The 18,429-nt window shown below is 45.4% G+C and overlaps 1 protein-coding gene across 1 annotated transcript in view; it reads right to left on the minus strand.

Annotated features, from left to right (window-relative positions):
• Positions 1-1,073: 1,073 nt before the first annotated feature.
• The window catches only part of fstl4 (follistatin-like 4), a gene marked incomplete at its 3' end in the record, with an annotated part of 306,304 nt that continues 288,948 nt past the window's right edge, over positions 1,074-18,429 (minus strand). The window contains exons 13-15 of the mRNA XM_083788296.1: positions 13,118-13,225; positions 2,403-2,512; positions 1,074-1,785 (exon numbers count right to left, since the gene is read on the minus strand). Of these exons, the coding sequence (XP_083644422.1) occupies positions 1,074-1,785; positions 2,403-2,512; positions 13,118-13,225 (930 nt within the window). The remainder of the gene's footprint in view (positions 1,786-2,402; positions 2,513-13,117; positions 13,226-18,429) is intronic.

Genomic DNA, 18,429 nt, shown 5'->3' on the forward strand with positions numbered 1-18,429 from the left:
CACATTTTCTTACACTCCAAATTAAAATTCCAATTGATCTTGATGCTGCAAATGCTCACGCCCTCCTGAATATTGGAATCAATGTCACTTGTGTTTGACTTACGCTCAACACGTGGGCAAAGCACATTGCTCTGAAGGAGTCTGCTAAGTGGCAGGTTTCAGGACAGACCTCAGAGCACTGCATTATGCCACAGCCTGCTGAAGGTGCTGAATAGATGGGAGAGGTACACTTTGTACCATTTCTGGGTGGCGTGCATGTTTAGTTTAGCTCTGGTTGGACCTCTGCAGTCCACTTCTAAAACATCTATTTCCCTATAACGGACGGCAAAGTGGGCTTCTTTGGAAAGACACTGTAAATAGGGGGTGACATGTGCATAAAGCCAGCCTCGCTGGCAAGGGGGGGAGGATGGAAACTTTCAAGGGATACAGTACAATACCATGGACAAGGACAAAGGCGATATACTGGAACGGATGAGCTCGTAGCTTTTAAAAGGGCAGATAACACACATACACTAGAGGCAGACGGACAGACAGAGAGACATATCGTGGTGACTATTATGCAGCACTGGTGAAAAACGACAAACATTGTTGAGATAAACCCAAAGGAAAAAGCTTTACTCTAAAAAAAGTGAGCATTGTGCATAGTTCATTGTTCATTGATAACCCCTCTGCAGGTAACCTAATTGCTGTGATAGCATGGAAGGAAGTGCAATAACGTACAACTCTGAATACTGTACTCAAGTACACATAGATCACTGTTGCACTGAACGGCATTGACACTTTCTCCCAATAGCAATATCACAGCAGGGTTTCTTTATATTATTTTCTCAATTTACTCTATTTTTAAGTGTACTTTTGTTACAATAAACCCAGGCGTGTCCTCCTCTCGCTCAGTCCCAGGGTCGAGTCCACAACTTAAGTCCACATAAATCTTAATAATAAGCATTTTGGCCTCTCTCTCTCTCTCTCTCTCTCTCTCTCTCTCTCTTCCCCCCCCCCCATCTCTGGCTCTCTCTCCCCTCCATTTATTTCGCCCATGTTTTTTTTTCCCTTCCCGTCTCTCTCTCTTTCACTCATACCTCCCCGACCCAGACGACTGTGTTCCCTCTCTTGATGTCTGACACCTCGCAGTGTGGCGTCTTCTGTTTGCCGCTCAGGACGAACAGGGACTGGGCCGACGGCGTCACCAGGTACTGTCCGAACAGCCCGCTGGAGACCACCACCCTGTTGGGGCCTCCCCAGGGCCAGGCCTGAGGGGCCAGCGGCTCCTTGAGGCTCCGGAGGACCTCGGCGCGGCTCGACGACAGGTCGGAGAAGAGCAGGTCCGTGCCGGCGCCGGACACGGCCACCGCCACGTAGCGGTTGGACTCGGTGAACGAGGGCTGGAACACCAGGTCGGACACGATGGCGGCGAGCGGGCTGGCGTCCACCTCGCGGCCGACGCCCAGCTTACCCTGGAACGACACGGCCTGCACCACGAGCTTCGAGCGCCGCTGGTCGGGCGTCACGATGTAGCGGCCGTCCGGGGACACGTAGGGCCGGCCCGTCACGTTGTGGTTGGGGCCGACCACCGCGTCCGTCACGCCGTCCAGGAGGAGCTGGGGCGGGGCCTGCAGGTGGCCCCTGGCCTGGCACTGCACGAAGTAGCGGCCGCTCAGGTGCGTGTAGGCCATGCTCACGGGAACGCAGCTGTAGTTCTTGAAGCTGATGGTCTTGACGCGGCGGAAGGTCTCCAGGTCGATCTTGTGCACCGCGGGTTCGTTCTTGAGGAAGACGAAGGCGAACCTGAGGTTGGCAAAGTTGGAAGAAAAGGTTAATAGCCTCGCGAATTTATGCAGAGGGCGACTATTATTACCCGTTCGGGATTCTCATTAGAATTCTCATTTGCTCATTTCGCCTTCACTTTTACAGGGATGGCTGTGATGAGTGAATAATGAGGTGGTGTTTGAAGGGGCGGAATGTGTCTATGCGTGCGCAGTGGTGACAGCAGACTGCTGGGCGAGCCCTTGGCACTTGGCATGGGGGTCAGATCAACATATGGAATGAATTCTGTACAGGCCATATATGGAGCGTGTCTTGAGTGTCCAGGGTTTGATGAGGTCAGATCAACATATGGAATGTCAGAACAGGTCAGCTCCATATATGGAGATCTAAGTGTGGCAGCGGGGGCAGTGTCTTTAGTGTACAGGGTTTGATGAGGACCCAGGTAGGGCCGGGCCTTAATTTCCGGGCCTGTTGATAACTGTAGTTTTTTCCGGCTGCCGGGCGCGGCTGCACCTGCGGTCACAATTAATTGTACTCAAAATTGCACAGTGCTTAAGTAAATGTACTTCATTCATTTCCACTAATGTGCATGTGTGCATGCATTCATGCGTGTGTTTGTGCGTGCGTCTGTGCATCACCTGACGTGAGTGATGATCAAGTTGGTCGGAGGAATGAAAAAGTCTTCAACCCTCTGGAAGGTTGTACGGATGGCACGGTGGACTTCTCCCACACTGGCTTGGGGGATCACCTGGAAGTCCACAGAGAGAGGCAGAGTCAGAGGAAATATAGAGGATTACTTTCACACACAGGCAGCTTCAGGGCATTCTTCTTCACCTGGCTGTAATCATCTACAACACAGAAACAGTTGCTGGTTTCAATACTGTATCATTATTACATTAACAATGCTGTCAATCCTGCCAAAGTGTTCTGCAACATGGCTGCATGTTAAGCCCAAACCACACCAATGGGTCGAGAGTCGCATCAAAACGGTTTTAGCATTCCCAGTGGTGTGATACAGTATGTCCTGCTGTTGTACGTCGGCGCATATCGACGCAAGTTGACCCAAGTGATTAAATCGGTTCGATTCAATGGTTCAACGGTTCAATTCACTGGTTGTAGATATGCGTCTACATGCATCTACTCACAACCGTTTGGTTGCAAGGAGTTGCATGGCGACCCATTGGAGTGGTTTGGGCTTTAGATACCCATCGATCCTAAAGTTGTAAAATACATTCATAACCATCGCCTGAATCCTTGAGGTGAGTACTGTGAAGCAAACAGTAACTGAATCATTGAGGTGAGGTACTGTGAAGAAACAGTAACTGCACTTGTCAAGGAGCAATATTTAATATGTGAACGGTGTGATCTTTCATGGAAACATATCCGAGCTCCGAGCTTGCCAATTTATTTTTTATCAATGCAGTTTTTCTGTTTTTTACTGCAAAACCAAGACATCATGTGTTTATACTGCAAATGACAACAAGCATTGTAATTCATTTTAACATGTTCGAATGTTATTAGGAAGATAATGCATGCCTATCTTTCTTCTTTTAAAATAGTTGAAAACCTATAATGTAGACCTGCAGTACTCTTTTTGCACACTGAAAATGTATCAGCAATCAATAATGGAATCGATAAAGAATCAGACCAATGAGCATAATCCCTAATGGCATTGCGGTATCAATAAAGTCTTATCAATTCCTATTCCTAATCCTCAATATACGATACAATGTATATTGTGGGAGTACAGCTGTGGAGGAGACTAAAAATAGGGCAAAATGAACTTACTGATTACTGAGAGGAGTCACCTCCATTCATTTACAATCAGCATTTGGCAGAGTGTCCTTGCTCAAGGACACTTCGACAGGGTACGGAAATCAAACGTGTGATCTGTAGTTCACGGCATGATCGCTGTAATCACCTGGCCCACCTTTCTGCTTCCACAAGTTATCGCCAGCAAGGGAACGGTTCATATATCCTGGGACTTAACCGCCCATATATCCTGGAGCAGATAAACATCTACTGTACAATATGTCCCATGACTGCAAGTCGGTGAAACACGGCCTCAGCTGAGCTCTCCGATGAAGTCATTCAACGATAACGGTCTTTAGAAGGAGAGACGGCTGTTTTCTCAGTGGAGGGAGACTCATCCCCTTTAGATGGACTGCTCCCTCCACATGCTACAATGTCTCAGTGGATGGACTGCTCCCTCCACATGCTACCCTGTCTCAGTGGATGGACTGCTCCCTCCAGATGCTACCCTGTCTCAGTGGATGGACTGCTCCCTCCACATGCTACCCTGTCCGTTTGGATGGACTGCTCCCTCCACATGCTACCCTGTCCGTTTGGATGGACTGCTCCCTCCACATGCTACCCTGTCTTTAGATGGACTGCTCCCTCCACATGCTACCCTGTCTTTAGATGGACTGCTCCCTCCACATGCTACCCTGTTTTTAGATGGACTGCTCCCTCCACATGCTACCCTGTCTTTAGATGGACTGCTCCCTCAACATGCTACAATGTCTCAGTGGATGGACTGCTCCCTCAACATGCTACCCTGTCCGTTTGGATGGACTGCTCCCTCCACATGCTACCCTGTCTTTAGATGGACTGCTCCCTCCACATGCTACCCTGTCTTTAGATGGACTGCTCCCTCCACATGCTACCCTGTCTCAGTGGATGGACTGCTCCCTCCACATGCTACCCTGTCTCAGTGGATGGACTGCTCCCTCCACATGGTACCCTGTCTTTGGATGGACTGCTCCCTCCACATGGTACCCTGTCTTTGGATGGACTGCTCCCTCCACATGCTACCCTGTCTTTGGATGGACTGCTCCCTCCACATGCAACCCTGTCTCAGTGGATGGACTGCTCCCTCCACATGGTACCCTGTCTTTGGATGGACTGCTCCCTCCACATGGTACCCTGTCTTTGGATGAACTGCTCCCTCCACATGCTACCCTGTCTTTGGATGGACTGCTCCCTCCACATGCTACCCTGTCTTTGGATGGACTGCTCCCTCCACATGCTACCCTGTCTTTGGATGGACTGCTCCCTCCACATGCTACCCTGTCCGGGACACGTTTCAATATGTATGCCTGAGCGATGACACTTTGGTTGAGGTTTGACCTGAGATCAGATTCTAAATCAGATTCTAAATCATCCTGACAGTTTTCTGAAAAAGCTATGTTTCTATGTCAGTCGTTCTTCGATTTTTCAAAAATAGCAGACCTACAAGCTCGTAGCGCGCCACTCGGTGGCGGGCTATGAGGTTGTAGATCTGCTATTTTTCAATAGCTAAAGCATAACATAATGCTAACACCAAAAGGGGTTCCCGCCCAAAATGGGTTAAGGCCTACAGCGGAATATAGAATTGTTCACAAAAAACACTAAACTAAACACTAAAATTAGAATTTACAATTCAGGCATTTTAACTCTTATACTGTACTTATAACCAGCTCAGTGGCCTTGTGGTTAGAGTGTCCGCCCTGAGACTGGGAGGTCGGGGTTCGATCCCCGGCCGGGTCATACCAAAGACTCTAGAAATGGGACCCAGTGCCTCCCTGCTTGACACTCAGCATCAAGGGTTGGATTGGGGGTAAGTCCCTGCGACATACTAGCGTCATGTCCAGGGGGTGTACTGTACTTGCACATCAAGCTGCCTCACGCTACAGGAGATAGGCTCCTGCCCTATGGGCCTCATGGCTCGGCAAGGCCACTTTACTGTACTTATGTCCAGAGTGACAAGAGTAAGATCAGAGTAAGCAGCGTAGGCATGAAGCTCAATCAACAAACACGGTAAAGTCAGATAAGTACAGTGCAAAGAGAACAATTTGTGCCTAAATAAATTAGACTAGTTGCGAACGCAGTGATTGCGAATTCAGTGAGCACTAACTATGAGACCCTGCAGATCATGTCTGTGTGTGTGTGTGTCTGTCTGTCTGTGTGTCTGTCTGTCCCGCTGTGACGCCACCAGAGGGCGCAGCTGTAGCACACACACACACACACACACACACACACACACACACACACACAGTAGAAAACTTAAAAAATTACTAACTAAAAAGAGAAAAAAAGTACGTAATTTATTCTAATTGTTGTTATTGCAATTTACGAGCTGCGTTCGCTTCCCGCATTTGCGCGTCTTACTTGTTAAATAAATAAAAACTAGCATCTGCCTAAACAAAATACTATCTAAAAACATACTAATAAAGAAAAGAAAATTGAAATAACCAAAAAACGTAAGAAGTGACATGATAATGCATTCTATAACTACTACTAGCATCTATCAAATAAAATATGACCAGAATGGATACAGAGATGAGTATAGAGTATAGAGAGGAGTGGTAGGGGGAGGTCTGAAGTCTGAAGCAAAACTTTAATTATATGAGATTTTTCTGCAACCAGAATATTCCTTCACTTGTGTTATTTGATTTCGTGACATTAAAAAACTTCTAGGCTTTAGAAACACTTAGAAAAGTGTGTCAAAGAAGAGAATCGCAGAAAGAGAGATACTGGGTCTCTTTTAAAGGAAAGGAACTGAGCTTATTTTCTTTAAACTTTTGAAGCTGCTTCCCCAAGGTGAATGGATCTGCTGGGACACATGGAACCAAAATGGTTCCATGTGTACACTGTCAGAGTTAAGTTAACTTCCTAGAAAGTTGGGATGCATGGTATTGAAATGTTGCATTCTTATTACCTGATGTGTAATGTAAATGTAGTATTTTTGAGGGGCGCTAGTTTTAGTTACCGTCCACAAACGTTGTCTTTTTTTACGTCATGATGATGTACGATGATAAGAGCGCCCCTCACTTCACACGGGTGTGATTTTATTATTTAACATATTACCAACTTGTTGATACTTTTTAAAACTTCTCCATAACATGCAGCCTTCATCATCACAAAAGGCTTTTTTCAGCTTCAATCCGATATATTAATATTTTGATATCGTTTCGATACCGATATTGCATTCTGCATAAGGCAGATATTGCCCATAGCGATATACGGACGATATATCGGTGCATCTCTACTATGAAGTAACAACGCTAACAAGTTTTACTTTGGATTCAGTACAGTGAGCTTTACAGTTTTACTTTGGATACAGTACAGTGAGCTTTTTATTCTCCGTGACATAGAATAGTTAAGCTTGCACTCTTTCCCTTTGGCAATCGTAGAGATGATCCTTTCAACAAAAAAAAGAAAGAAAAGGGAGATGATTATAATTGTTGCAGAGTACAATGGGGAAGTTAATGAGGTTCACTCTAATATCACTCAAGTATAATTAGGCAGCTGTTCTGCTCTCTGGGGCTGAAGGTGCTCTGAACTTAACGCCAGTGGCTTCTCATTGTCATTGCTCATCTGGCGCTTTTCATATCCACACACTCAGCACAGAGGCCCACATCGAGTCTCACTTTCCCCACCATGCAGCACATCTCTGGCTGCCGGTGGGGGGCCACGAACACCTGAGGGGGGGATTTGGTTGTGACTGAATGGCTTTGCTGTTCCACCACATTCATTCTCCACAAAACCCCTGAGTTGCACTTTCTTTTCTTTTCTTTTTTTTAACGTACCGGCTCCTAACTACATCCATTTGGAAATTAGATGAAATTCCTCGAGCGGCTCAATATATCGGTGTCATTTGGGAGATTCCATATATCACTACAAGCCACTGGCCGTTACGCATCGTCGTCACGCAGCCTGAGTGCATGTTCTAAGGATAGAACAATGGTCGTTTTTAGGTATGTAGATCATTTAGTCTTAGGTGACTAAGACTAAATGACTAAAAGCCTATGGTTTTTCAGAAGACTAAATAGGACTAAAACTATATCAAATGGTGTGTTATTCAAAAGACTAAGATTAAATAAAAAATATTCTGAAAGAATCAACACTGATGAAGATACGTAGGTACTGTAGGTCAGTCAGTCGGTATAGATGGATAGTTACAGAGTTGCAATAGATACATATCCGTAGTCAGATACCATGTGGGGACACTGGGCATGGCCATAGTCAGATACCATGTGGGGACACTGGGCATGGCCATAGTCAGATACCATGTGGGGACACTGGGCATGGCCATAGTCAGATACCATGTGGGCACACTGTGCATGGCCATAGTCAGATACCATGTGGGCACACTGTGCATGGCCATAGTCAGATACCATGTGGCCACACTGGGCATGGCCATAGTCAGATACCATGTGGGCACACTGTGCATGGCCATAGTCAGATACCATGTGGGCACACTGTGCATGGCCATAGTCAGATACCATGTGGCCACACTGGGCATGGCCATAGTCAGATACCATGTGGGGACACTGGGCATGGCCATAGTCAGATACCATGTGGGCACACTGTGCATGGCCATAGTCAGATACCATGTGGGGACACTGGGCATGGCCATAGTCAGATACCATGTGGGCACACTGTGCATGGCCATAGTCAGATACCATGTGGGCACACTGTGCATGGCCATAGTCAGATACCATGTGGGCACACTGTGCATGGCCATAGTCAGATACCATGTGGGCACACTGGGCATGGCCATAGTCAGATACCATGTGGGGACACTGGGCATGGCCATAGTCAGATACCATGTGGGGACACTGGGCATGGCCATAGTCAGATACCATGTGGGGACACTGGGCATGGCCATAGTCAGATACCATGTGGCCACACTGGGCATGGCCATAGTCAGATACCATGTGGGGACACTGGGCATGGCCATAGTCAGATACCATGTGGCCACACTGGGCATGGCCATAAACTGCAGCCAAGAGTGAACATCTTGTTGGCACCATGATGCACAGACAGGACTGAAAGGCCATGTCTCAGCTAGCCCGCCTCATGTTCCTCTGTTTGTCTTCTCTAATGAATTGACAATCACACTCCCTCCCTTATTTGTACAGGGACATTGAGCCATTATAAACGATGGCTGCTTGAAAATAGGCCCATCTCACTGGCATGTGCATGGATGCACGTCCTGAAACACACACAGAGGTGCGCGCGCGCACACACACACATGCACACACACACACACACACACACACACACACACACACACACACACACACACACACACACACACACACACACACACACACACACACACACAGCCCCGTCATAGCAGTGCCTCCGGTGGTGACAGGATGCTGATGCAGAGGTCAATTACCTACAGCCCAAATGATAATGACATTATCAGGCCATTTATTTGTGGTGTGATCCATATGCCCTCCAGTCCATTATGCGGTTTCACTGCAATTGCATATTTGAGTGATTCATGCCCCATCCTCTAATTATTCATCGCTATTGAACGACTGCAGAGGAAAAGAAAAACATTTTGAGTAAATTAAATTCAAAGAACGTTTCATCTGCAGTCCAGATAAACAATCGCTAACGAGAAGAGGATGTTTCGGCATAAAAGGTGTTATTCTACCCTTTGCCCTCTCTCGGAAAAATGAGATGACGGAAAGTGGGCAGGGAAAAAAAGCAGCTGTTGGAAGAAGAAAAGTCTTTCATCGAATTTCTCTCGCCTCCATTCGAAGAGCTATACTCCGGCAGCTTGAAAGGATGACAAACACACGTGAACCTCACACAACAAAGAAGCACCAAATCGTCAACAAACAACAATCCTGTGGCTCCAACACTCTGCATGATTCATACTTTGTGAGCATAAGTTAGAGAAAGAGCTGGCTCGTGAAGTGAAGGTCAATCCGTACAGACTTTGACGAATGGCAAAATGTTTGCAATTTCGTTCCAAACCAAAACCGGTCCTTGGCCATGTGTAGCATCTTCACTTCACTTAATACAAATATATGTACAGTCTGTAGACCTCGTCATACTATACAGCAGTAGTTAGGCAAAAAAACAGTTCTCTGGCGGACTTGAGCAACGAGAGGCCAGTTACTAAAGGAATATTAAATAATATGATAAAGGGAGGAAATATTAAAGAATATGCTCAACTGATTATGGAATAATGGAACAATGGTGATACCAGGAAGAGTCATAATTGCTTCCTTGGCTAAAACTGCCTCCCCCTGGCCAGCCGGGGCGCCTGATGGAGGGGAAAGGAACTGGTTGGAATAACGTGTTACTTCCACACGCTACGTTCAACCAGGGAAACTCCCCCCTGTCAGGTGTAAAGGAGCGACTTGGACACTAATGCATGAAGGAAGACTCCAAGTCCGTTGCTCTCCCCAGGTTGGCGGAGGGTGTGTAGAGCCCAGGATCACATTAGATAATTGACACATGGGTGAAAAATGGGTTACAACATCACGGGATGAAATGCTTCTTTGGGTGGCCTCAAACTCACAGGTAGAAAAGAAAAACACAGCACTGAACTATAGAATGTATCGAATAGGCACTTCAAACTATCTAAAACTATCATATTCACAAAGATCCCTTTATATGGCTAACAGCCCTTCAATTAAAACTAAGTATTCTCATGGGCTCAGGTGGTTCTTTGTAGAAGTTCAATACCGCCCCATTCAGGCCACGGAAGAACCTTTCATCTATTTGTTCCGTTTTGAGTGTGTCCTCCCCAATCCCCAGAATGGATTGACACAGTGAATCCCAACGCCACCCAGACCAAACAAGACGCCTTTGACACAGTGAATCCCAACGCCACCCAGACCAAACAACACGCCTTTGACACAGTGAATCCCAACGCCACCCAGACCAAACAACACAGTGAATCCCAACGCCACCCAGACCAAACAACACGCCTTTGCGGCCATTAGAATGGGATCCTGCCCTCTGAGAGGACGAAGCAGAACAATAAACATGTTTGTGTCCATTACAAAGCTGACAATGGACTCCCCCGGTGGAGCGTATGCCCGGTGCGCAGAAAACACGCTTGGATGCACGCGCGCACGCACGCACGCGCGCACGCACGCACGCACGCACGCACACACACACACACACACACACACACACACACACACACACACACACACACACACACACACACACACACACACACACACACACACACACACACACACACACACACACACACACACACACACACACACACACACACACACACACACACACACACACACACACACACACACACTATAAACACCTCAGCCTTCTTCCTGCTGGTATAAACCAGAACTATTCTACTTTCCTCACCCCCCCCCCCCCCCCCCCCCGCCTCACCCAATCCCCTGAGGCGGATTAGACACAGCCGCACCTGTGATCGTTTCTCATTTGTGAAGTCTCCACAACACCAGCGGTCCAAAGGGACCGCAGTCACAAAGCAGACAGCTAGCGCCTCAGCTGTGGAGTGCTGTTTTTTTTTTTCTTTCCCCCGCACCGGTAAACGTTTCTAAAACATACATAGATTAGTTGCTCTCGCGGAAATACTTATCACAGGGAACACAAGAAGCGAGGAGGCTGTTTCACTCTCTCTACTTCGATGCGCTCACGCAGATAATCATCTATAACCCATTCTGACCGGGCACCCATTTTGGTGTTGGCATCATGTTATGCTTTAGCTATTGAAAAATAGCAGATCTACAAGCTCATATCGCGCCACCGAGTGGCGCGATACGAGCTTGTAGGTCTGCTATTTTTGAAAAAATCGAAGAGCGACTGACATTTCTAGAATCTGATCTCAGGTCAGAATGGGTTCATCAGACCAGTGTGTGTCCGGCGGAAACCTCGTATGAATCTGATCTCAGGTCAGAATGGGATAATGCCTTCCTGGTCTCCTACTGTATGTGCACAGAATGAAAGGATTTGTACAGCAAATCAACACTGCTTTCTAAATAGAAAGTGACAGAGAAATGCGTTGGATATCATGTCAAGAGCGCTTCTCACTAAGCAGCCTAACAGAGCGTATAGAAAGATGCCTGCAATGTTTACCTATACCAACCGTGGCTGTGCTCCAATGTCATCTACTGTACGTCATTAGCACTGAACAGCATAGCTGGATGGGGAACCAGTGGAGAGGGTATGGAAGGCACTTCCCATTGCAATCAGAACTGCACTCACTCCCAATCTTCCACCGTAGTTTGAAAACCCACCTCTTCAGACTCCATCTTAGCCCGTAGCACTTGCTGTAGCACTTGCCCTAGCCTCGGCGACCTTACAGGCGTATGAAAAGGCTCAATTTATGTAATTTAGATAGCATTTTATGTAGCATAACATAGCACTCTATAGTGTACTGTATAGTATACGCATAGTTTCATTATATAGATATTCCACTGTTAGGTTCTTAGCTTACGTATGATTCAAAATTTTATGTATTTCATGTATTACCATGTTTTGATCTTGCTTACTGTAAATCGCTCTAGATTAAGAGCGTCTGCTCAATGCCTAAATTGTAAATTGTAAATTGAGAGGGTAGACAGTTTCAAGTACTCGGGTGCACGTTACAGAGGACCTGGCTTGGAACATGCACACAAAGGCTGTAGCAAAGAATTCTAAGGCAACGCCTGTACCACCCTCAGGCAGCTGTGGAGAATAAAGTCAGAGAAAGTCCTGAAATCATTCTATTCTGCTACAAACAACCCAGAGCATCCTGCGGGGTTAACAAGAGCTCTTATTCCCTTTTGTTTTGTTCTTATGGGAGCACACATGGTGGCTAGCTCTCTCTCACAGGTTCTTATGGGAAGCAGACATGGCGGCTAGCTCTCTCTCTCACAGGTTATTCCCAACTTGGGTGTCTTTCCAGGAAAACGGTATTCTTTTCAAACACTCCCATTAATAATAATCTTCCGTCATACAGTCTGGAGCAACAGAAGCTCTGCATGAGTAAGGGATAAAGCGCAAGTGGAGACTCCTCCCCACTTCGTCATTACAGTCGCGCAAATGTATCCCAATATAAATAGAAATCATCTAAGCATATAGCTTGTTGCTTAGCAGAAAAGAGAAAAAATGTAAAGATAGCTTTTCACGTTTGTGCCACAAATGTAAAAAGCAACTTTTTTACTCTATGTCAGAGAGTATCAAGTAGTTCCACATTATCTCGACTACTTTCTCATTTACTGGTTGTTGAGGTTACATCGCCCATGAAAGCATATGTATTTGAGTGATGCGTTTCAATATGGAGTTAATGATCAGAAATGACCATATTCACCCGTTTGCTAGAGAAACTTGCAGCTTACAGTTGAAAATACACTGCAGGCAAGACATCCTCACATTGTAACATTTAAACCACATCAGGAGGTCTAGAGGAGAACTGTTGTGTCCCGAGACAAATGAAAAGGAAAAGTACACAGCGTCTTTAACACTCACAACTAATGCACGCACACGCACACGCACACACACACACACACACACACACACACACACACACACACACACACACGCACACACACACACACACACACAGCCAAATGCTCCATACCTGCAGGGTTGGGTGTGTCTTCTGCATGTCTCCCCAGGTTAGAACCCACACCTGATCATGTGACTTGTCATACAGCAGCTTTACTGGAACAGCGTCTGTCGCTACCGCCTAGAGAGAGAGAGAGAGAGAGAGAGAGAGAGAGAGAGAGAGAGAGAGAGAGAGAGAGAGAGAGAGAGAGAGAGAGAGAGAGAGACAGAGAGACAGAGAGACAGAGAGACAGAGAGAGAGATTTAACCCATTATATTGTTGCACATTGCATATTTCACCTTTTGATGTGTTTTGGTAAATATATTATGTGCTACTATATTTGTCACACAAAGTAGATTATGTCGATAATAGTATATGCTATTATTGAATTATGTTTTCATTGAGAATGAAAGTAGTTTTTATAAATATTCATTATTCACCCAATGAAAAGTAAAAACATCCATGGGAACAGGATATAAATGTCCTGTAAAGTGACGGTTTGGGAGATAAGGTTTCCACCAGACAGCGATATACAGTACCGCATATACAGTACCGCACTGGTTCCAAAAAGCACGTGACCCAGCTGAAATTGACATGTAATGAAATGAATGCTTAATAAACATGTAGCTAGGTGTAATGTTAGAGTCCACAGAAGTGAACCTTTCAAGCCTGTTTTCTCAACTCGCTGTTTAAAAAAAATCTTTGTATTTCTTTATTCATTCATGCTTTTTTTTGGGGGGGGGGGGGGTTTATGTTTTGGATTTTATTTTAATGAAAAACCAAATGTAGGAAATCAAAACGAAGGGGACCCATAACAACGTGTCCAGTGCGTGCAGTACAGTACTGTGAAACACAATGAAAGCAGGGGTCCTTTGTCCTGAGGTCTTGGCAGGCTCTGCTGATGGGGCTGAATTCAGCTAATAATCCTTTCTGTATCCATTTAGCCTCATGGGGGGCACATTGAGATAAAGGGAGGTAGAGAGAGGGAGAAGACTAGAGTGTGAATTGAATTGAAATTGAAATTGAGAGAGGCATGGAAAGACTGAAAGGTAGTGTGTGTGAGAGAGACAGAGAGAGAGAGAGAGAGAGAGAGAGAGAGAGAGACTGACTCATGGCAACCCACTCAACCCAAGGTGTGGTGCATTGTCGACAACGAGGAATAACACAATCCATTACCCTGCTCCTGTTGACATGGAGCAGCGAGCGGCTGACACCCTCCTCAGTGGAGCGAGACCATGAGACCTGTGTTCAGTAATAGAGGGGCCAGCCCTCTGCTCTCCACTGGTCAGCCAACTGTCACGGCAACACACAGCCCACACGCTGATATTTATGGGTGGGGCGTGTGTGTGTGTGTTGAATCTACACTGTTTACATACAGTAGATAAGATACCTTTAATTATCCCGTGGGGGAAATCACGGCACAGCAGTTAACGTTACACCTTACATTTTAAGTATGATAAAAATATAAAGTACTGTAGTATACAGTAGAAACAAAGGCAAAAGAAAAAAAGACAAGATGCATTAAAAAAAAACTATAATATAACAAAGCAACAGTAAACGAGCGTAAGAAAAGGTGTTGTGGAAAATGGGATTCCATAATTCTGCAATATTCTATGTTCTTGTGTTCTAAGTTGTGCCTTGTGTAATTTACATACTACAGTAGACCTATTTTTTATTTCATACTTCGTTTGAAATAAACAACTTCCAACTGCTCTGTCTGCCGAGTCTCACAAACTCTCTTCGGTGCTCTCCAGTTTTTGGTTAAGTATCTGCAGTGTATAAATGGTAGAAAATATACCACAGTGTCTATAGTCAATCAATACGTCATAATATCAAAGACAAGAGAAATAAAGTAATTGCAATTCAATTCAAGGTGTGTGTGTGTGTGTGTGTGTTCTTATAAGAGGTGAGGTGAGGAGTGAATCCGAGAGAACCACAGTCAGCGCTGATCAGAAGAGAAAAGCATGAACTGCTGCGGGATGATTAGTCTGACCAGGTGCGTGCCAAGCTGCCAGCTGAGTTCATTGATTGGGAGAGTGGAACCGACTAGCTTTATGGGATCAAAGGTGCGCTCAGCTCTCTCATGGATTCATTTCTTTCACCGCAGGTGAAAACATTGCAATTCCATTTTTCATTTTCAAGTTCCGTCATTATGATGAACTCTGTGGAGTCCTCGCTTCATGCATGGTCCAGACCTGTATTATTATTTTCAAAGCTATAACTAAGTCAGCCCTGTGGCTATACAGTAGCATATGGCTGCTCACCATGCCGTAGTTATAGAAGACACGAGGCACCAACAACAGAAGTGAAAATGTCCAGTGAGTTTTGCCAGAATTCAAAGTAATGATCCAGTGCATCTGCTCCCACACAGCAAAGCGGCTCTGCGTAGCTGTAGGGCGACTTCTCTAATCACTGTAGTCCACCCTTCAGACTCTGTTATCTGGCAGACACCTGCCACTCCCGCTGACAGTGACAAACAGAGTCAACACGCGTAATCGCTTGATGGAAAACGAAAATGACACCAGGCGCCATTAGGAAGGCAGCTTCTCCAGAACGTGCGGGGCGGCTACAGTCGAGGCTGAACTGTTTTACATAAAAAACAGTGTAGCTTGCAGGTATTCGTCGGGCTGTCAACAAAATGTGAAAATGACTTGCTAGGTTTTGCTCAGGCTGTTTCGCGCAGTTCTGTTGAAATGCAAAGTGCGGTTATTGCATCGTGTTGCAGGTGCAGAGATTCCCCCCCCTCCCTCCCGCTCTCTTCATTCCATTTCAGCTGGCATTGTGTTTGTATTTTGTAGGGGGAAAGAGAAGGCTTTGAACGTTGGTGGTGCAGGACCAAGATGGACGGAGGAAATAGGACAAAGAGACAGGGAAGATGTATTAACCTCTTGCATCCACAGGCTACAGAGAGAGAGAGAGAGAGAGAGAGAGAGAGAGAGAGAGAGAGAGAGATATATGGCGATGGAGACCATACGTCATAGTCCTACATCCCACCGGGCCTCTCAATCTCATTTTACTCGTAATGTTCGTGCCATTTCCGTGCTTCATTGGTGAACTAGAGCTTGGTGAGAAACACAGAGAAATGGAGACGAGGAGAAGGAGGTTTACGTGTGAGGCAAAAGGTCACAAGCTGCCAAACATATCGGCGCTGTCAAACTTTGGCGATGTCCAAAACGGTTACTTTTCAGGAAAAAAGAAAAAAATAACCTGTTCGATCCCCGTCTCCCCCAGAGTTAGTGACTGGTTGGTGCCTTGCATGGTTTCCTCGGCTGTGTGTGCATGGGTGAATGAAATTAACAATGTAATGAACGCTTTAATTTCCTTCCTTCCTTCCTTCCTTCCTTCCTTCCTTCCTTCCTTCCTTCCTTCCTTCCTTCCTTCCTTCCTTCCTTCCTTGATTCATTCATGCATTATTTACTTTTCGTTACTTTCTCAAAACACCCTGAAATTAAGGGCAAAAAGGACAAGGCAATATATTAAATGGAAGAAGGTAGGCCAAATGTAATAGAGCATAATGCAGGAATAATATTATTGGTTTTAAGCGTCCTTAATCTTAATGTCATGATAAAACATAACTCAGAAGCTGCAGCACTCTATCAGTGCAGGGCATATATTTTAATCTAATCAAAGTGTAAAGAGCGGACTTCTTTAGATCAATTGCAGTGATTGCATTGTCACTATACAGCATGCATTGGTTTAATCAGAAGCTTAAAAACTATAAATGAGTTTCTGAATTGAATGCGTAATTTGACAGATTAACTGTACTATTACTCAATTAGTAATGCATGAAAGTAAGGTCTCCAAATCAAGTTGAGTGCCACTTATTTTCAAACAATTTCACACACTTTATTTGTGACATTGGCTCTTTTCGACTATGAAGGGTAACCCAGAACCTTCCTGAAACTTTCATGAACGTTTTATGATGGCTTTTTTCTATGTTTCCATTTCAATTATAACCAGAGGGAGATTGAAGGGAGACTGAAGGGAGATTGTTTGTCAAACATAATAAAATAAAAATAAGTGTACTAAGCTCACAACAACCAGTCGCTATGCGTTGCACGCATGTAGGTCTGCTATTTTAGAAATGTTTTGAAAGTACAAGCAGTCAGTTCTGGGCTCCCAGAACCTTGGGTCAGTACCACCTCCTGAACAGGGCCCAATTACTGTAGACACCCGTGAAATACGTTTCACGGCACGACACAATTCGCTTAGTTCTTGGAGTCGAAAAGAACCATATTATGTTGACAGAGGAGGAGCACTCAGCCTTATTTCCGGCAAGTATTTGAAGGATGTCAAGGAATGCAAGACCACACTGCCACCTGGCACACAACTGACAGCTGTTCTATGACGTTCTGACATATAACATCTACCCTCCGCTCACTCGGTTTGTCTCCCCTGTCTGTAGTAATACCTTCCTCCCATCTAACTTGTGTTCCTCATCTCCCTCCCTGTCATCTTCCCCTCCTCCTTAAATCTGGTCTATTTCCTCCCGCATGCAGTAGGCTATATAAATGATGCTGACCCTGGGAATACCTCCACGGGGCTTTGGTCCCTAAACAGCCTTTACAGGTGAGATGAATGACCGGCCATTCAGCCAGAACAGCATCCAAGTGGGCAACATATTGTTTCAAAGTGCTTGAGGTGCGATTGATTTATTTTATCTCGCGCCTTCTTGCGTGGTGCAGGTTCCAGGGTGGAGCGAGCTGAATCGAGCACGTTGCGATTGGGTGTGTAGTCAAATGTTTTGATGACTAGAACAGGGCCAGGGACCGTTGAGGGAGTTCCAGGGGGTCCTCAGCAAAATGATAGTTAGGAACCAAATTGGACCCTTGTGCGACTGTAACTCTGAGAGTGTACAAATGAAACCAAACCATTTAACATTGATTTTACAATATAAATTGGGGTCCCAGAGATAGAAATGCAGTTAAAATGGGTGTCAAACTGGAGGTCCTTGAAATGAAAACGGTTGAAAATGACTGCTAGAGCCGTACAAATGGGGGTCCGCAGGCTAATGGATGTCAATTTGGGGAACTGACTGAAGAAAGCAATCGTCCGAAGGCTCCGCACAGTTTAATACTCAGAATACATCTTTTTTTATTGTGCAAACTAGGAAACAGCTGTGTGCTTGTAAATACTGTTAAACGGTGAAATGACTGTGCTAATTACTAATGCACGATTTTAATCATGTACAATTCAATAAATGTCAATATCTCAGGTTGGCAATTGAGTTTGTGTAAATGTGTGCGCATGAATGAGTCCTAAATTCAATAATAAAAGATGAATTAGAATGTGACACAAACACATTGAACACTGTTTGGCAGTGGTGGAAAGTAACTTAGTACATT

Source organism: Protomyctophum parallelum (genome assembly GCF_964188405.1).
Source record: "Protomyctophum parallelum genome assembly, chromosome: 1".
Taxonomy (NCBI): Eukaryota; Metazoa; Chordata; class Actinopteri; order Myctophiformes; family Myctophidae; genus Protomyctophum; species Protomyctophum parallelum.